The sequence below is a fragment of the Limanda limanda genome, chromosome 19 (genome assembly GCF_963576545.1).
Source record: "Limanda limanda chromosome 19, fLimLim1.1, whole genome shotgun sequence".
In the NCBI taxonomy this organism is placed as follows: domain Eukaryota; kingdom Metazoa; phylum Chordata; class Actinopteri; order Pleuronectiformes; family Pleuronectidae; genus Limanda; species Limanda limanda.
This window is the reverse complement of record NC_083654.1, coordinates 20,413,016-20,434,140: the sequence shown is the minus strand read 5'-3', so window position 1 is coordinate 20,434,140 and position 21,125 is coordinate 20,413,016. Positions and strand designations below refer to the sequence as shown.

At 45.1% G+C, this 21,125-nt stretch overlaps 1 protein-coding gene across 1 annotated transcript in view; it reads left to right on the top strand.

The window, feature by feature from the left end:
• Positions 1-5,522: 5,522 nt before the first annotated feature.
• Positions 5,523-21,125, top strand: part of erf (Ets2 repressor factor) — a 30,493-nt gene continuing 14,890 nt past the window's right edge. Inside the window, exon 1 of the mRNA XM_061092300.1 lies at positions 5,523-6,184. Coding sequence (XP_060948283.1) covers positions 6,163-6,184 — 22 coding nt within the window. The 5' untranslated portion in view covers positions 5,523-6,162. The remainder of the gene's footprint in view (positions 6,185-21,125) is intronic.

The following is a 21,125-nucleotide window of genomic DNA, read 5'->3' as shown; positions in this document are numbered from 1 at the left end:
ATAGAGTCGAATATGGAGCCAATAGAGAATCTATAAATAATAGTTTGTACGATGTAAAGTAATGGTGATATTGTAGAATGCTTCTGAGTGACTCTCCAGCTCTGGGACTTGAACAGGATGACAACAATCAAACAAGCGAGAGTCAAACACACGAGACGTTTGTTTTAACCCAGTTTGAACTTCATGTGTTTCCACGTCTGCTAACGCTCACCGGCCCCGGGACGCTGAGCCGAGGCGTTTGAAATGTTTAAAACTTCTCATTCCGTGTTTCAGGTGCTTGTTTTGGTTCTGTTGTGGTTCTGCCCCCCCCCCCCCTGGTTGCCGGGACGCCGGCGTGGCGACCGGGACGTAGACGGTGCAGACAGACCCGATGTGGCTCCTGACGAGTTCAAGCGCCAAGAAAATAAACAAGCCTTTTGATCACAAAGGGCCCATTCACTCTCTCTCACTCCCTTTCTTTCTCTCCCTCTCTCCCCCTCCCCCCCTCTACTTATCCTCAGCAGTCCCCCTCAGCTCTCCTCTCCTGACCTCTTCCTTTTTTCATCCCCTCTTCCCCTCATTTACAAAACTCTCCACGTGTGTTTCAACCTGATTTCTTTCCTCCCGTCTTATCTGCTCATCCCAGAACTCTGTCCCGCTGCTTTGAGGGTGAGACACAAGCTGCAGAGAGACAGACATCATCTGACCCGCCGGGGGGGCAAACAGACAGACAGACAGATAGACACACAGAATCACAGACAAGGGCCTCCTTATTCCCGTGCGTACAGTCATGGTGCAGAGCACAGACACACAACATGGAAAACATCTCCATCACTCGGTCTTTAGGACAGAACAGGAGCAGGGGTTTGGGGACAGTGTCCCCTGCAGCCGGGGGGGCGCTGCCTGGCTCCTGGTGCTGTCTCCAGCCGCCTCGGCCTCACTCGCTGTGTTTTCTTATGCATACAGATGGGCTGGTGTGAAAAGGCCTCTCCCATTCCAGTTGTGTGCTGCTCACTCTCGGGTGTGGCTCCGTTACCATTTGCCCCCTCAGGCCTGTTTTCCATTTTCAAAACATGCCAGATTTTGCTCGGATAGAAAAACACTTAGCTCTGAAAAAAACTAAACAAATAAAGACAGAATCAACGTTGTACTTTTTTAAACTTTAATACAAACATATAACATCACAGTTTATATGATTAAATCGAGTTTGGTTCAATTTTACAGCAACAGAGCAGTGAGATCAGAGATAAGATTTTCCCCCTGGAGAGGAAATTCCTAAATTGACCCAACAGCACAAGGAAGTATGAGCACAAGGGGAAAATGGAGTAGGAAATAGAAATAGAAATACAATAAACAATATATGGTTGTTTTAGAAATTAGCTAAATAAAGATAAAAGTTGTATTATTGTGCACTTTGTCCAATTACCACATGTGCAGAACTCTTTCATGGATTTGGTGATTTGAATCTTAGACTGTGGGAGCTGTGGTGGGTTCTCTTAACCCAGTTACTAAAATATGAAGGTTACAAACTGTTAGATTCTCTTTTATAAACTTACTAATTAACTAAACTCACAAATTGTCACAAGGAGGTTATGTATGAACCCAAGTTTAAGACTTTTAGACTAAGACTCACAGGATGTATGAAAGAAGTTAACAGAATCCCTTTTTCGACCTCTGATCAAATCCTTTCCTCCACGATTCCTGTATTTCATCAATAACCAATCAGCACTGATTGATTGCTCCTGTTCACTGATGAGGGTCATTACCACCACAGCCATGAACTGATAGTGACTCTGGTTTATCAATTAGGACCAATCACCGGCTGATTCACACGTATGCAGCCGTCGGCGCGGCCTGCTGGGTCTTTGTGGGCTGATGCTTTCACATGCAGGCGGCGTCTGCCTCCCCCGACCAGGCCGTCACCTCAGCAGACACTCACCCTGCCTCACTCCTCCTCCTCCACCTCCTCCTCCTCTTCCTCCTCCTCCTTCATCGGCCAACTGTTGTTTCCACCGCAGCTTTTCAGTCCAAGTGCTGATGCTGCTCCGCTGCGAGTTGTGAGTCCAGAATTAGAAATCATTTGGAAAGTTATTAACTGACTTTGGTGCAGAAACACATTTGAACACTGGGCTCTTTACGACATATAGTTTAAGTGAGAGAGGAAACTTTCAAACAACCTGTTTGCATGTGACATTTGATAGATTCACTCTCTTTTCCTTTTTGAAGAACTGTGACCTTATCAGGATTATGATAATCAGACTGAAGCTGTTTAAAGAGTATAACATAAAATGTGATTATCAGATGTGACATCAGCTCCTTTTACAGAAACTAAAGCCAAAGAAAGACACTTAAAAGTTGTGGTTAATTCGAATTTACACACTTTATGCAAAATAACAGTATTTTAATATTAATTTTTGTCACATTAATAATAAGAACAATGCTCAACTGCATATTATAGGTGATTAGGACACTTTGTTAGACAAATATTTCTAACAAGACGTATCCAATGATAATTACAATTTGAGCCACAATCAACAGTGTTGAAATGCAGCTTTGAATGGATCTCAGTGTTTGAATGTGAGTCTGAGCGATTGAGAGATTATGATTTTACACGTGTGACGACTGTGAGAGTGGATCTGAAGCATCTCATTAACGTCTCGTTCTTTCTGACGATAACAGGTCGTCAGGCTCTGGAGTCCAGCGAAGAGACAGGTCCGTCCTCACTGAGGTCTGTCCAGGTTTCGTCCCGACTTGTCCTGACTTGTCCTCAGGTGGAGCAGAAGGTCCGGCCCCACGAATAAATGTCAACTGGAGCTGAAACAATTAACCCACAGGCCTGATTCACCACTTCTTGATTTATCATTGTAGGAAAAGAACAGGGTTTTATTTCTGTAATGAAAAATAAATCTATTCTATATTTTGTGGTCGTTTTTTCAGGGTTTTCTGACGTTTTGTCGACCAAACGATTAAAGGGACAATTTGGCGTTTAGCTTAGCACAAAGACTGTAAACAGGGGGAAACAACTAGCTTAGCCGTGTCCAAGAGCAAAATAAAAACATGAGAAGGTTTAATATGAAATGAGACATTATGAGTCTATGTTAACAACCAGGGAGATGAACCTTAAATCCAGAGAACAACCGTGAGAATTGGATTTGCAGGAAACACGATGAAGAGGTTTTGTGTTACAGGTGTAATGAAGCATCAGGTAAAAGACGCAGGAGGACGATGGGTGGGTGAGGAATAAGAGAACGTCAAAGAGGAGAGGGAGTGAAGAGGAGGAGGCGTGAAGGAGGTGAAGAGTGGGCGAAGAGGAAGAAAGCAGGAGGTGAGGAGGATGAAGGGCAGAGCAGAGGAGTGGAAGAGGAGTAGGAGGGAAGTAAAACTACGAGAACGACCTCCGTTATCGTGACATAACAAAGAATTAAAAAGTACTTCAGGTCGTGATGAAGGACTTTACTGGGTTCGTTCCACCACTACAGATAAAGTGGCAGAGGAGGAAGAAGAGAAGAGGAGGAGGAGGAGGAGGAGGAGGAGGAGGAGGAGGAGGAGGAGGAGGAGGAGGAGGAGGAGGAGGAGGAGGAGGAGGAGGAGGAGGAGGAGGAGGAGGAGGAGGAGGAGGAGGAAGAGGAGAGACTGGAGGTAAAACTGTTTCCACTGAAGAGATGTATTCTGTTTGTTGATGTTATTGTGCCTCTGTTTGTGTGTGTGTGTGTATGTGTGTGTGCGTGTGTGCGTGTGTGCGTGTATGCGTGTGTGCGTGTGTGCGTGTGTGTGTGTGTGCGTGTGTGTGTGTGTGCGTGTGTGCGTGTGTGCGTGTGTGCGTGTGTGTGTGTGTGCGTGTGTGTGTGTGGCCTTCACTTCCCACTCGCTGCCACTCAAAGTAAATGAGCAGAGGACTCAGGAGGAAGGGAGGATGGAGGGATGGAGGGATGGGTCAGTGGAAAAAGAAAAGGGGTCTTCCCACCCACCATCACACACTTTTCTCCTCCTCTTCCTCCTCTTCCTCATCATCCTCCTCTTCCTCTTCTCCTCCTTTTCCTCCTCTTCCTCCTCTTAACTCCTATCCAGTTCTCTGGAGTATTACTGCTCCTTTTCTCTGATGTAAGAGGGTCCTTCATTAGTGTGTGTGTGTGTGTGTGTGTGTGTGTGTGTGTGTGTGTGTGTGTGTGTGTGTGTGTGTGCGTCGGGTCGCGGTTGCAGCTTCAGGTAAACACGCGCATCACCGGCGGCAGTAACGGGTCTCCATGGCAACGCAGTGACGCGCCAACCGGCAGAGAGCGGGGCGACAAAGCGACGTCCAAGATCGTCTACACGAGCAGGATGAGGCACGAAAAAACAAATAATCTATAAAAAATAAACAAATTAAACAAGAAAAAGACACTCTTTAATAGTTTAAAATAGGATACAAATTAATATAGTCAGTCAACTTAATCAGTTAGTCTTGATAAGATCATTAAGAAAATTTTACAAGTCACACACAGACTCACACATTGCATCTATGTTCAGCACTTTCTCTCTCACACAAGACTGGGGGAGACTGGGATTGAACCGTGACTATAAAGTGGACGACCCTCTCTACCTCCTGAGCCACAGCCATCAAAGTAGTGGCCTACTGTGTGACACAAGCATAAATTAATCAGATGATAAACTACAGGCCTATAAATAAACCAAAAACCAGAGTCAATAACTGATTTCAGTTGGTTCTGATATTGATTAAAATAAGTTTCTTTATGTGAATGAGGAACCTGTCATAAAACCAGCCTCTGCCTCTGCAATGTGTAGATGTTACTGTTTCTATGGTGGAATATGAAGAAGTACCTCATATGTCGTCACATCTATACTCCGACTAACTTTTAATAAAAAATATTAGGACAATAGGATCTATTCTCTGCCGTGTGGCGCCCCAATATCTGCCAATACCTGCCGTTCCAATATTGATTATTGGGAGTATAAGGGGCCAAACGTTACCTGGGTGTGAATCGAACATTAGTGGGAGCATCATCTGCTGGGGGGGCATTTGTTGTCCTGCTGTATGGGAACTTGGGAATTGGGATTTAAGAAGAATTTAGAATTAAGAAGAAATAAGAAGTTCACAAACCAGATTTTGATATGGTGACTCTCTATGGAGGATAAGGTCCCCAGATAAATATCAATAAATATATATTAATGGGCTTGTGGCCCCTCGGGACAGTGGTTACGGCCCTGCCTCGTTAAAATAAACCTTATCCTGAGCAAACAATGCTTTGTCTCATTTGTTTATGCTTGTGTTTTTGAATTATTGTGTTTCTGATTAATAATACATCCAGCCCACGTTTTATACACGTTTTTCACTCCATGGGTTTTTATTTCCAAATCCCCAAAAAAATGCACCAGCAGCTCCTCTGTTGTAGTGGAATGTAAAGTAAAAAGTTCTCCAGAATCAATAGACGATCTTTGGCAACAAGTGGGCGTTGAGTTCCTCTCTCGCTCCCTCCCTCCGTGGGTCCGCGTGGGCGGCCCCGTGTGGCAGGAGGAGAGAAACACGACACCCGGGCGGAGAGAGAGAGAGGGGGGGGGACACGAAGCGAGCGAGCGAGTGGAAACAGAAGAAAGTGAGAGAGAGAGAGAAAGAGAGGGAGAGAGAGAGAGAGAGGCAGAGCTGGCATCGGTACTTTAGTTCCTTTTCAGCAGCTCCACGTTTGTGGACCGAGGAGGACGATGAGGATGATGAAGATGTGGAGGAGGAATCGAACCTGCGACACGGCCACTCCGCTCGGGCTGTGAACGTTCACACATTCCGTGGCTCCGGCTCGACTCCGGACAGACTCCGACCTGCGGATCGTCCCCGTCCCTCCGCCCCTCCGGGACACCCGGGGCAACTTTCTACTCGCATCCCGAAAAAAAAAAAAAACAACCACACAAAGTTTTTCCCGGGACAACGTGCACGACCGGACACGCACGCTCGGAGCTTAACGGAGCTTTTACCAGATTTTTTTTTTTTTTTTAACCACAACTTCACCAGCCACCGAGTTCCGGGCCGGCTGTTCCCCCCAACGAGCCTCCTGTGAGAACAGCACCGGGGGAGGGAGTGGGGTGTCACGGCTAACTGTGCTAACGGCTAGCTAGCTCCACAGGCTAACCACCGTGCAAAGTTACCAGTCCGCCGGGGAGGGGGGGGAGAAAGTGACGGCCACGAAGAAGAAGATGAAGACCCAGGGAGACTCGGGTGAGTTTCACGGTTACACACATTTACTTTAAACACACACGTTGCTCTTCTTTTTTGTTTACTTTGTTGTGTTCCTCGGGGAGGGGAGGAGGGGGGGGTACACACACAACAGAACAGCGCGTGTAGCTTCCGATGCTAACGGGCTAGCATGCTAACGAGGAGCTCCAGGGAAAGTGTGACAAAGTTATGGCGCCCGAGTGGATCCGAGCCCCCCCCCCCCTGGGGAGGCTGTTCCACCGAGCCCCCCGCTGTTCCCTCCACCCGCCGGGGAACCAGAACTAACTTTTAAAACGAGTTCTTCCAACTTTATTTTATTTTTAAAAACTTTCCCAGCGTGTGTTTCCCCATCGAGCTCCGGAGCTTGAGTTTCCTGGATCCGTGTGGAGGAGTCCGGGGTCCGGGCCGAAACGACGAGCCGTGACCCCGGTTCCTGGAGCCCCGGGTTCCGGGTCAAAATAACACAAACCAGTTTAAATACGACTCCCAGTTTGATATTAAAACACCAGCACTGGTCCCAGTAAGAATCAGAACCACAAACAATGAGCTTTAAGGGCTTTTATTGACTTTATCTTACAGGGAAGTCTTTCAAAGAAAAGTGGGTTTGAATCCTGTGAAGCTGATAAGAGAATAATCAGCTGTGTGTGTGTGTGTGTGTGGTTAAGGTTGTGGCATATTGGCATTTTGTGATTGTGTTGAGGTGGAGGTGTGAGCCCACACACGTCTCCATTCATCACGGACAGCTGGAAAGTGCCTGATTGGATTGGGACCTTTGCACTTGATCACTTCCACTGGTTCAGTGATGGTGTAACACTCCCAGTTTGAAGCTGCTACTGGGAAACACACATTTAATCTCATTTCCTTACACCTCTTCCTTCCTAAAGGCATTTTGTTGTAAGTAAACCAGTTTGACCCCTTGACCCCCGGGACACTCAGATCCATCGGATTGTTTTACCTGTAGTTTGAAGCTTAACTAAAACCTGCTTCTGGAATCTTAACAGATCCCCACTCAGAAAACCTCAAGGCCATGCCATTTCAAAATTCCGCACATTTTTTATCTGAAGGTGTAATTGCTCTGGTTGAAGATTATTATGATTTTCCATGCTCAGGGTATGATTTCCCCTCCATTTTACCGTTTAGGTGCTTTTTAACCCCAGTTCAGTGAGGAAGGCTGTGTGGTAATCCGGGGCAGGCAGGGATCCAGTTCCCATAATGGATGTTTTAAAAAAAGGGGAATGCCACGCCACAGCACAACGTCATAATTACAAATATGGCTTCAAATCTCTGTGCTGCCTGAGATAAACTTTGTTTTATATCACGAAACAATCGGGCTAGAACAAAAGCAACTTGTGGAGCACGAGACTCCAGGAGGAAATGAACAGATTCAACTGCCACGGCCTCAAAATACATGAAACTTCCCTTTTGATTGATCTCCACCACACGGCTCATCATGCAGAAAACACTTAACTGGCAATTATACATCCTCAATGTAGGTCAAGAATAAAACTTCTCCGGAGGAATCGGATTAACAAGGATATGCAGCGATAAAAGTAGAAGGCCCTTTTATAACCATGCGCCACACAGCGGAGAATAGATCCTTTTGTCTATTTATAAGTTATTTTCTACTTTATCTCTGTGGTTTGGTTCAGCCTGAGTTTAAAGAAGTTGCAGAAATGAAAGCCAGTGTTGGGTTTTTACCTTGACATTAATATGATGAAGGTCGTTTCAGCTGAAAAGAATGTTGTTGTTTTTTGTCAGCAGAGCTATGTTGGCATTCAATAACAATAATCTGTATCCATGCTACGTTTCCCTCGGAGCCACACAGGCCTTTTGTGTGCATCACGCCTGTTGCCTTGCTTTTAAACACACACACACACACGGGTGCACATAAATATATATATGGGTCAACCTCCACTCTCTTCCTATCAGGAAGTCGGCCGTCTGGCCCCACCAGCTCCAATTTTCCACTTGTGTTACTCCTTGTATCAACAACGCGCCACATGTAAGACGTCACAGCTACAGACAGGCCGGGCCAGCGACCCAGCATGCTAACCAGTGTGTGTGTGTGTGTCTGTGTGTGTGACTGTGTGTAAGCATGTGTGTGTGGAGTGAAAGGGGCCATACATGAGCAATTAGCTGGTGTTAAGTCTGGTGAGCACTGGGCTGCTGTTTACGACTGTGACTGTATTTTAATGTTTGTGAGTGTAAGTGTGTGTGTCTGTGCCCATATGTCTGTGACTGTGCTGCTCTACCTGATGTGGTCACAACAAAGTGTGTGTTTGACTTTTACCAGCGAGACCCAATTGCCCTTGAGGAAGACCATTTGGTTTTTTGGATGGTTGACTCACAGGAAGAGCCGCCAGACGTCTCTATGCAGATTCAAGCGGCTCTAATAACACTGGTTAGACCAACGCTAATGAGCCCGGGCCTCGGTTTCCAGAAAACAAAACACAAAAAAAGACGTCAGTTTCTTTTTGGGCTGGGCTCTGTTGTGTTACTGTCTCACCACTATACTGCATTAAGCCGCTGGCTCCAGCAGCAGAGACGACGCAATTACACAACAAGTCGAGGCCAAGTTGTGTTGTCTCGGGGAAAGTTTGAGAAGAGGTGCTGGCGACTGATGTGCGGAGATGTGGTTTTTCTTTTTTAGGACACCCTGTCTCCCAGTGGATTTATTGGAGATGTTGTAGTGTCGTGTGCTTCCAAGTGGATTTGGGAAATGTTTATGTCACTTAAGATGAAAGAGAAACGGGATTAACGACTGTTTCCAGGAGCTCTAATTGAGTTTTTTTAATTGTGAAAAAGCCGTTAGTCATTATCTTTTATTTCTCTTAAGTTTAAGTCTCAGTTTCACTTTTCTAATCCAGCCCAGGACGCACCTTTCCCCTGGTTTCCCTTCGACGTGTGTGCTCACCACGACTGATCAGATTAACCTAAAGTTAAGAGTTGACCTGATCACATTCCCAGATCCCTACTCTGCTGAGTCTGAACAAGTAGACCCCTGGAAAAACCACGGCCCAGTGACGTCAGCATCTCTCTGGTGTGTCGTCAAAGTGGCAGCACGGGTCACCGGTGATGATGATCATCTCTGGATGTGTTACGGCAAACCTCTTTTCCTGGAAGTGTGTGTGGACGGTGGCTCCGGTGACCCGTGCTCGGCTCGGAGAAGAGACAACACACGAGTCAGGACATGCTGGCCAAACAAACAGCAGGGCCCCACGCACAGGAAGCCCCCCCCCACTCCATCAGGGAGCTGAAGGCTGATCCACACCTGTGTCTACAGTTCTATTCATATATATGGATTTCTTTGTTAAATCTAAAGGAATCCATTTTGGTATTTGTGGCGTAATTATATCAAACAAAAAGTTATTGGAACAGATTTACTTGACGGTGCCTTAATCATTTTATTGTGGGTGTCACTGATCTAATTTGGGAATGTGTGTGAGGTGGTTACATTTTTTTATTTGAATTCCTTTTGCATCTCGGTGGGCGTGTTTGACACGACAACAATAATAGAATATAAAAGAGTTGTTTGTTTGTTCAGGCTGTTGAGTTGTGATAGTTTGCAGTCAACGTTTTTTAAGAGCTGAATCTAAGACGTCTTTTGTCAGTTACTACACTTTCAGTCTTAGTTATTGTTGTTTGGCTTTATCAAAGCTATTTTCTGACTGAGTTTATCCTCGGGGAAAGGTCCCTATCATCACGTCCTTAAAAAGTCATTAGTTCAGCAGGAAAGTGGAAAAGTCTGACTCCGCCGTCGCCTAAACATCACAGATTAATCCTGGGAGTCTACGAATGGAGCGCTCCTCTCTAAAAGCTTCAATCACCACTGATTGTGTCACCAATGAGAATTAATTAACCAACCAGTTGAATGGGAGCCTACAACACAATTTCCACTGATATGATCAATGTGTGTTTGCGTGGTTGTTGAACATCTGTATCGTGTTGAGTTCAAAAAGAGGCTTCAGCTCTTTGATTGGAATTCTCACATCGAAACCAGACTTTGATGTTTTAAATACATATTTTATCAATGGTGCCACGTCGTCTATGTTCTCACAGTTATTCACAGGACTAATGCAAATGTACTAATCAAAGAAGAAGGTCACACCACCACTAGTATCTCTGTGTTATCTCTCAGAACGTAGAAAGACACAGTGCAGTACCGCTTTCTAGTGCAAGGAATGTGCTCATCAGTCTCAACAACATCGTGGGTCTGCTCGCTCGCTAAGCATCCAAGTATTTATGACCGGGTGAATCTGCGTTGGCTCCTCGACAGCCGACCTCCAGCGGGGAGCATGAAAGGCCGGAGTCGGTCGAGTGGAACCAACAGCCTGCTTCACCGAGCAGATAAGGAAGACTTCTGCATTGGAACTGATATCTGTGAAACACCTGACAGGAATCTGGGCTTTCCGGCTGCAGCGCTACTCGCTCATGCACAAATTAATCTCTCTTGCATAAACTTGAAAGGTTAGAGAACAGCCCAGGCATCTTTAGTCAAAAAAAACAGAAGCACGTGTGAGCACCACCTATAAAGCGTCTAAAACCTTTGTTCAACCAAAGCTGCAGACACAGCGTTGACTCTTGAATCAAACCAAGGCTGAGATCGTACAGAAGGTGAAGAGGTAGATCTGTGCTTTGTCTACGGCTGTTGTGACTGGAGTCACTCAATCTGAAAGCGGTGTGGAGCGTCGTGTTATGTCTATCACCTGTGGCTCGTGGAGAAGGAGGGGCAACCTGGTTGGTTTGGCGTCATTGTTGGCGAGAAGGATGGATGGAGGGAGGGCTCTGCCGACATGTGGGTCTGACTTGTGTGCACTGCGAAAGGAATTAAGGGACAGACTAGGTGTGGTCTCGTCCCACACGGCCGAAAGTAGCTGCAACCCACGTGCTGTCAGAGCAGAAATATCCACCGAATGCCATATGTTTTTAGAAAGTCGGATTTAGCTGAAAGGAGTGGTTAGGGGTCGCCTGCCAGGTTGTGTTCTGGTAGTTACACAGACCTGCAGTAGGTGGCAACATCTAGGACTTCTTAAATTAAGTGTGGCATTCATTGGCAGAGCATGGCAGCCCCAGTGGAAAGTCTTCATTTAGAAACCATTTGTAGAATGATGCAAAATACATCAGGCACATTCTCTACCAACACGGCCACCTCAAGAGTCACGGAGGGAGAAACCCCGGCGAGCTCCAGAGAGTTGGGTTCTGTGGTCGTTTGGACGCGGTTGATCCAACCCAGACTTCTCCTGCTCGTACACTTGTTGGCTTTACACCTGCATTTCTACCCAATGCTGCTTGATTGAAAACGTGACATGTCCCGCTCCCACACGATGAATTCAATATCACATAAATCTGATCCGAGGTAGTTTAAGAAATACTAATTTCTACAGACCTCACTGTTCGGCGTGCTGCCACCTGAACGACCGTGAAAAGGCAAAGTCGAGCACCACTGAAGCCAAACTGAATATATGGCTTGTTAATCCAGGTAGACGCTCAGGACAAGCAGCTCAGTGTCTGTTCTGTGAGCTGCTCACTGGCTCACGGCTGTAAAACCTTGAGTTTTATTGGTGCTGACACTGATTCAGGTGGCCGTCCGAAGGTACCAGCACCAGATGTTTGTGGCAGTAGCAGTGACCATGAGTTCCTACAGGCACACAGGAAAACGTCTTGTTCACGCTACACTACATTTGTGGACATTTGCTTATCCTTACTTATTTATTTACATTCATATGATTTCCACAGTAACCAGATCCCCGGGCAAATAAGTAAATGCATCTCCAGCACCAGTGTGGCAGCAGTGTGCAGGCCGAGAGGAAAGATCCTTCATTGGAGCGCTCGTCTTCGTGTCCACGGTGATTTAATCCACAGCTAAGACCCATCTGGTGTCGGTTTTAACGCCGTCGGAAAGACACATTTCTTAAATATAGAAGGGACAGTTTGCTCCAGAACTCCAATTGATTTCTAATCACCACAGACCCTGAGCACACACTGTCCCGATGTGAAGAGGCAGCAGCACCCTGCTTTGTGTGGTCTGGAATCAACAGCTGGTAACATCATAAACTACGGATGTATTCAGAGAGAGAACAATATTCTGCTTACCATGTGTTATGTAATGTTTTAACTATAAATAGCCCAAAAGTTTGAGATTTCCCTCAACAATTCACCTGCTGTGGTGACTTAATCTTGTTTAATCTTGTTAAAGCAGCGTTCTGGCCTCTGGATTAAAGACATTATTGTAAAACAGCATCTTAAAGGTTTTAAACAATGATCTGCTGCTTGCTTGTAAGTTTCCCGTGAGCTCTGGTGTAGTTTAAATAAGTCTGTAGGAGTTTTTGTTTTTCTGTTTCCACTATCTTGTCTGTGGAGGGGACAGATTGAGCGAGAGACGGAGGGATTCAGCGGAGCGTCTCTTCTGTTGTTTGCTTCAGTCGTCAGTCTGTTGGGAACCCTGTGGTTCTCTCTCTCTCTTTCTCTCTCTCTCTCTAATGACTGTCACTTCTTGCCCTGGGACTTCGCAGCAATCTGTGTGTTGTGTCTGTGATTGATGCGACTCCGTGAGTCACAGCGTTTTAAAACTGGAATATAGGAAGTTTGTTAAACTAAAAGCTAACGGCATACAACTTTATTCTTTCCACCGTCTCCAAACCACACACATTCACACCCTCTCGTTCCTTTCTTTACACACATACCTTCGCCGTCTCTCACACCCACAATCAAACAATAGTTACACTTATCTTTACACGTTATTTAGTGGCGAGTTAACCTCAGGATAAATCAACGAATCGTTAGATAAACAAAAAATGTCCAATATTTGACTGAATAAAAAGTTGCAGGCTTATATTTTACTAATTTAAAGACCAAAGAATTGTATTACTCAAGAAAATAATTGACACATTAATCAGTAAACGGTATGAATCATCAGTTGCAGCCCTACTACACTGTTATCTGAAAAAGACCAATAACCTGACAGCCCTTTGTACAACTGATCTGAAAACACGCCTTTGCACTTATGTACGTCTACGTTATTACTATTATATTGTCAAATGATTAGAAATCAATCTGGGCCTCTGTTCAAATCACTTGACAACAGTTCTGTGCAGTTCTGGCATCAAAGCAGCTGCAGACTATTTGAGCCAGCGTAGGGTTCGGGGCTTGTCTTGTTAGCGGCTTCAAAGGTAAGTCATAAATTACATTAGCGATAAGGACGGCTCCATTTGATCAGGTCAGCACCATTAGTCCGTCATAAAGTCCAGCTTGCTGTGTCTGCTTGTCTGTCCCTTTGTGTTTATGACCCGTAGGTCCCGGACTCAGGTGACATCACAACTTAAAGATGATTTCTAGACAAATCTTGGCAATCTAAAAGGTTTATACACTTTTTAAATGACTTAATAAATGAGATAATTGACATAAATGATGTAAATGTCTAGGAATGCTGACTCGTCACACGTTAAGCAGCAGTATCACTCTACACGTTGGATTTATTAAGTTCAAAGATCCGTCTCTAAGTATCTGTGCGTCCCTGCTGGCGGTTTGAAAGCCTCAGACCAGCGGCGGTGATGAATGAGTCCGTCTCTGTTTCCCTGAAACGTGAAAGTCAGTTAGTCCGTCACACACTCGCTCATGTCGCCCACTCCCAGCATGCTCTCTGTATTAGGGGGTCTGGACCCCCCACATGCCATGAAAATGGGTGACGTCTGTCTTGCATTAACACACACACACAGACACACTCTTTTAATTCTCTGCAGCGTGCTCGTTTGGGTTCCGTCTCCCTGCGGTGACGCCGTCATGCCTGCGTCTTTAATGTTTTTACGCAGCGAGCGAGCCACTCAGTCTGGAGACGGGAAGATCCAGCTTTAATGCAATAGACTGAAGAATTAGGACTGCGGTGGCTCTGCCAATGACTAAAGGCTGACTAACACACCCAGACATCACACATGGAGAAAGTCCCTCGCTGGGCGGGTTGACGTCCTCTACCACCCTCCTCCAGTGTGGATCTACTCTCACTGGGATTGAACCAGGAGCCATGGTTACAAGGTTACATGGTTGAGGGTGAACTGGTCTCACTATTCTCCAGTTTGAGTCTCTAAGTCTATTAAACAACACTTACTGTTAGTGAGCAAGTCGCCAGTCGTCTGATTGGCGACCATGAGTAATGTATCAGTGATTAACAGCACTTTAAATGACTGTTATCTTAATTATAGCAGAACACACGAGTCACCAAAGAACTAACACTCAGTTATTTCTGCAAGGAGTGATATTTTTTTGCCAATTTCTGTCTATTAATCAATAATCCTTGAATAGATCTAGTCCAAAAGCCAAAGAGGATCCATCCCTGTAAGTTGTTGGATGATTTCCGTGTTGGCCTTTGTCGCCACTCGACTCTGACGTCTTTGTCTTGCACATGTTTGGCTCCACTTCTCCATCCTGAGATGTTTGTATTCTTCCACTCTTGCATCAACGGAATGTTAGAAATGTCATCAATACTTTCCCGAGACTCTCCTGCTCATCATGGGCTCATTCTGACCTTTTTGGGACATTTTCCCCAGGGGGGCTGGAAGCAAAAGGTTTTTCAGACTTGACTGCTCATAGTGTTGTGATTCTTTGGATTCAGGTGTTAATCAAATATTCATATTCCTGGCTCATATTTGCTCCCAAGCCCCCTGGCCATAAAAAAAACAACTCATGTGGTTAAACTGCTCCTAAAGTTTTATGACCTCAAACGTATTTTGATATTTTTCCCTTTTCATCAACGTCAGTCGCATCACTGAACCGAGCCTCTCGAGCAGTTTTGTCCTGGTAGTTTGTAATCAACGGTGGAGCCTGGTTGTCTGTGTGGAAAGATGCTGAAAGGAAAGTCAAGTTATGGGAAGGAGGGAGAGTGAAGGGGTTCGAGAAGAGGAGATGAAATTCGATTTGGCAAAGAACACGAGGAATGAGTCACTCGTCCAAGCTTCCTGCATTTGGAGCCACGGTCCTATTCTGGGCTGTTGTGACACGTGTGTGTGTGTCTGTGTGTGTGAGTGCATGTGTGTGTCTGTGTGTGTCCATTAGTGATCACATGGCTCAGTCCAACAGCTGAAGTCACCAACATTTTGTTGTTGGTCTCATCTGTGTGTGTGTCTGTCTGTACATGTCATCACATGGTCGTGTGGACACATTTAAGTTGTAAATCACAGTTTCCAGGACGTTACAAAGAGACGTTTGAGGGTTGAGACTCGGTTTCAGGGTTCAGTTTAGAATTAGGTTGATTTAAGGTTTAGGTTAATGCATCATGTCAACGAGGAGAAACCAAAGTGAGTGTGCACACGCGTGTTGGAGGAAAATGAAAGTAGTCTGGTGCCTGAACCACAACACAGGAGCCAAATTTAAACACGGATATTCATCTTCTCTCTCTGAAGTCCTTCTACCACGGCAACCACACGGCAAATCACTGCAGTTCCACAGGCTCCTCCGTCGCTTTATGACAGCTTCTTATTTATTGTTTTTATGAACTTTTTAAAGTTAAAATTCAGTAAAAAAGTGTCCATGAATTAATGGATTCAGGATATTGAGATTATCAGAATACAGCTTTATTATGAGTGTTGCAAAGGGACTGCATATGCTAGGACCTCTTTTCCTTCTCTTTCCTCACTGAATATATTCCTTCATGTTTAGATTCTCTGAAACAAGCCCCCCTGTATCCCCCCTGATTGCACCTCAGGAGGTCAGGTACTTCCTCTCGCAGTGATATTAACCAAAGTGCTCCAGTTGAAGGGTCTTCTTGTTCGTTCTGCCGGCCGGCTTCTCGGTCTGATGCCGGTAATCAGCACACGAGTGCCTCGAGTGGAGCCGGCCAGTTTGCTGGACTGAACACTGGTTGACTTCGCTCAGCAGGGAGTCGGCCGGCCTTGTTTCCTGCAGAACATGTATCATAAACACGCACAACAGTGTGTGTGTTGCTGTGCAACAGAAACTACATCTGTTCTGCCTCAATGCCCCTACGGGCTGAGACGTATCTCACTCTCTCCATTTCCTTCTCTTTTTCTATTTCTCACCGACTATCATTCACACAAACATATATTTGTGCACACAATGGTTGTGTCTGACATCAACCCTGACTCACTATTCCCTACTTTACTATATAGGGACTAATATATACAGCACTATATCATTGTTGGAGGATTTTGACGTAATCAGCAATGTTGGCTGGTGGAAAATCTCTCAGTAAATTAATTCAATTATTTTATATTTATTTTTCACTTAGTATTAATACTTAATGGTAAAAACATATTGAATTATTATCTTTAGATTTAGAAATACACTTCCTTTAGTTCCTTTCCTGCAGTTTGGGCTGTGATGCTCTGCTCAGCTTCTATTAACATTCGCTCCTGCTGCTCTTAGTGATCATCAGGTGTACACTACTTTTCAAGATGCATTGAGGGAAACAGTGAGTGCACTTATAGAGTATAATCAGCTTCAGTAAACATTCAGACACAACTGCAAACTCACTCTCTAGTGATTAGTTTCCGAGCGCAGCCTTTGTCTTTCAAACAGATTCCAGTCTGACTGTCGGAGGAAAGCTTGAGAACTCCAGCAATGCAGTCGGGCAGCCAGGAGCTCATTACCGCTAAATATTTTACAGGGTTTTCATTTTCTGGAAGGGAAGCGTGCTCAGACGAGTTTCAGCGCACGTGTACGTGCATGTATGTCACTTTCTCTCAGTCTCCACCTTGGCTCAGGCGCTGCAGATTAACAGATAAAGATCTTGGCTCTAAAATGACGAAGTAATTGTTTAGGATTTAGATTCTCGCTCATACGACAGTGATCATCTTTTCCTGTGAAGATTCCCATCTTTACAGAACTCGCTTTTTAACTTATCGGAGCCAGAAGTAATTCAATTATTAGCCAACGTCTCTTTGAGAGAGGTGTTTTTATTAAATGTTGTTGGCAAACTGCCACAGTGACACAATTCTGGCATCTTTAAAACAGCTGTGTGACCCGGAAGGCCTCCTGAGTGTAATGGGACTTTACCCTCATATCTGAGTGTAATAACTGACTCATGAATGCGTGCACACTCGCACTCGAGCAGACACACTCATGCCAAGCTGGGGTTGTCTTAATCACAGCCTTGGCTGCCTCCGAGGTGCCTCCGAGTTCTCCGGGACGCGACAGGTCTCTGTCTGGCGAGGTGTAGGCGTCCGCTGGTCTCAGATTAGAGAAGCTTAACCGTCTCAGCTGTAGCAGAGATGGGTTTTACACTTAAATGCTTCTCTTTGCAGTCCGAGGCTTTACTGCTGTGGCAAACAGTCAAACTCCCATTTCTATGGTGGCCTTGCCCGTTTCTGCAGACTGGAATCCACAGCATTTCAGCCGTCTGCGCTCTATTATTGCTCGTCCCCAGTGGTTAACCTTAACTCGGCGTCTACGGGAAGCACCGCTCACAGCACAAGCGATTTGGAAGATGGATTTCTGAGCATGAGACAGAAACCGCATCATCCGCGGCAGGAGCAGCCGGCTGATTTAAGCCATGCAAAGCCACTTCATTAATGGCCATATAAAGCTTCAGCAGTATTCCCAAACCCTGAGGGCAAATCTTTCCTAATCCATCATCTGCACAAATTTAAGTCATTAATAACAAAGTCTCCTGGTGGCGAATGGAGTGTTTAGCTCTTAGTCTCGCCACTTAGTCAGAGCAGCACAGACTTCAGGAGAACTCGGACTTCAAACCAAGAGGTGTCGTGCACCCGCTGTTAAAATGATTAGGTCTAATCTTCATCCACTTTTTTTCTTGAGCATTTATCTTCAGGCGACTTTCTCGTGTGAACACTTATCTCTCTCTCTGTCATTCTCCGTTTCCATCACGTTTCCCTCTCGTCTGTATTAACTTTGCTGGTTTGGAAACGATCGTGGAAACCCACATTTCAGATGACACACAGATGTACATCTCCACCTCCAGTTGAAGGAGATTCATGGTTATTATTAGCAGGTCTGACTTTGTCTCTCTCTCTCCGTTCCGCCTCCTTTCCTTCCTGACTCTGACCCCAGCTCCCTTCCTTGTCTGTTCACCGTTCCCTCTCTCTGTGAATCTTATGTAATGGAGAGATCATGTGAGGAAAGAGGTGAAGGTTTATGCTGTGCACCTGCAGACGCCCGGCCTCTTTTCCTTTTGATCTCTGCTGGATTTCTTTCTCTCCTTCCTCCTCCTCCACTTTACCCTTCCACCCGATTTCCTCCTCGTCCCGTCTGTTTCTCCGACTCCTCCCTGGATTTTAAGCCACTGGCTCCTCGAATCTTTGCTCCATCCTTTGAGGGTAATTATGAGATTCCCTCAATGAGGCGCGGAGGGTTTTTAAACAGCAGTTTGAGGCCCTGAGCTCCTGAAGCTGTGATAGATTGTCTGTTGTGATCCCTGCATTGTACACAAGTCGTTTTACAGCAAAGGCAAAAAATGGAAAACTCGGATAAACAAGTCTGAACAGTTCAGGGTTCTTTTTCTTGAACTTAGTTGATTTTAAAATGATTTGTGAGCTTAGGGGCGGGGTTGTCCACCTGGCTAGTTGGATAGTTTCATCAACCTTTCTCTCTCTTGTGTCTCCTTGGCCTTGTGTTGCTATGCGACTCTGTATCTCTGTATTCTGTTATCGCTTGCTTCAAATTAAAAGCCCTCAGCAGAGTCGAGTAATTGGGACTTCATGATATTACATCAGCGGGTCACCTCTGCTAAACGTATACAGCCCAATACCGTCACGACAATGTCACATGTTAAAGTTTTCATTTGACGATCTCTTAATTCTGGGGTTTTCAACCTGGTGGTCCGCGACAGCATTGCAGGGGGTCCGCAAAATTCACTTTGATATTTCAACACATTTCCATATTACTCTTGAATATAGTGAAAAATATCTGTAATAAGAAAAATATGTCTAAAATAATATAAAGGTGCTGGTGATCAGGAGGTTAAACTTAAGTAGGCCTCAATTGTTTGTGTGATATTGTATGATTTTCATTTGTGACATATTCTGCATTACTGTGTTATCTTCCCTCTTCAGTTGTAGCCCCAGTTTATGTTGATTGTTATTAATCACCGTTACTTTAACCTTCTCTCTACATGTCAGCTACATGTGTGTACATTTAAGTCATGAACGTTATATATTCATGTACATATGGTTCTGAGATGCAGTACAACAACAAACTGCATTTTAATTGTTTTTAATTCTTAAGCACTGAAAATCAACCGTTTTTGTTGTTTTTCTAACAGATTTTTCTAGATTTGTTTGAGGTTTTTAAATAAAACCAACATGGAAAGCCAAATGTTAAAACTTCCTTAGGCACGCGCATGCGTAGGCACATCAGTGGGCCGCGGATTACTTTCTAGTCAGAATGATCCCTGGGACAAAACCAGTTGAAAACCCCTGTCTTAATTGAGTTGGTATTAGTGTGTTTTTCTCCGCTGCACATGCCAGCACCATGTACGCCCAGCAGAGATTCCCTGTTTCCTGCTCTGGACCCGTTTGTTTCCGGCCTTTCTGTGTTGTCCTGATCCCGCCGCTGATAACCCCCCCCGTCCAGGTCTCAGCAGCTGGCTCGGCCCCGGCCTGTTGGCCCGGCCTCTTACCTCTGTGTGTTGGTCGCCGTGCCCCTGAATCATTCCCCTGCAGACAGACACGGACCGACCTTTCCAGCCGCTAAATATAGACCCACCAAAGAATAGGAGGAAGGGAGGGAAAAATAAACGAGGGGATAGATGGAACAGCGTGTTAAAGAAAGTTGTTGGCGGAGAGCGAAAGAGAAATACAAGAGGAGGTGGTCTGTGTTGAGTCTCAGCGGCTGCAGGCCTGCTGGACAATACCCTAACGATGGCTATCGGTTATTACCAGCGCTGTTACAACAGTGGTGACGTCAGAGCCGCCAAGAAAAGCAGACGTGTGCGTTAACCCCCCCGCCCCCCCCAGCCACTGATTGCTGCTGCACCACAGATCCTGTGTTTCTCTTGGAAATGAAATCGCAGGTGCCTCAGGACTGCAGCCAAATAGTAAATGAGTTTTTCTTTCCCTGTTCTTGGCTATATATAGAATCCAGTGAGGCCTGAAATGGTGCGTTTCACCTTCTGTCTAACAATCAGGATTCTTCCTGTCTGGAGCGGAGCCTGCCAGATCCTACAAAGAACCTTCGGGTTCATTTGTCTGCTTCAGTTTCCACTCAGTCTGCATCCAGACCTCCTGTGCTGTCACACTCATTCTACACAAGCTGTATGTGAAACTACAGGGTTCCCGCGGGGTCTTAAAAAGTCTTAAAAGGTCTTAAATTTGATAATCGAAATTTTAGGCCTTAAAAAGTCTTAAAAAGGTCTTAAATTTGATTCGGCCAGGTCTTAAAAATCAATGGATTCCCGCTTGAGACAATTGATAAGGAGATTGTGGCCAAGGCAGCAGAGCTATGAAGTTAGAGGTTTTGTAGTGTTCAATGGGATGTTTAATTTCCTTCTCTGGACATGTTTTATGGAACATCCTTTTATTTCAATTTATTTCAGCATGTTTAATGCATGTTTAATGCATGTTTAAAGCTTGTTTAAAGCTTGTTTGACTTGTGTATTGTTATTGTTCTTATGTTGAACAGGTATAAATTTACTTTGTAAGTAATTCTGTGACTTATTTCTTCTTTCATAGTAATTTTCCTTTTTGCCAGTATGGTCGTGAAATAGGTCTTAAATTCTATTCAAAGTGGTCTTAAAGAAGTCTTAAATTTATCTTGTTAAAACCTGTAGGAACCCTGAACTAGCTGCACGTTACATTTCAGTGACATGTCCAGTGATCTGTAGCAGCTCTGCCAGGTTCACACAACACTGAAACCTGTTTATGACCGGAAACACTTTCTATGCAACTGAAGTGTGAATAAAAACTAATGAGATAACTGCGTTCCCACAATGTTGAGGAAGAGATAACAAGTCACGCTTCGTGCATCATGTGTAACTTCC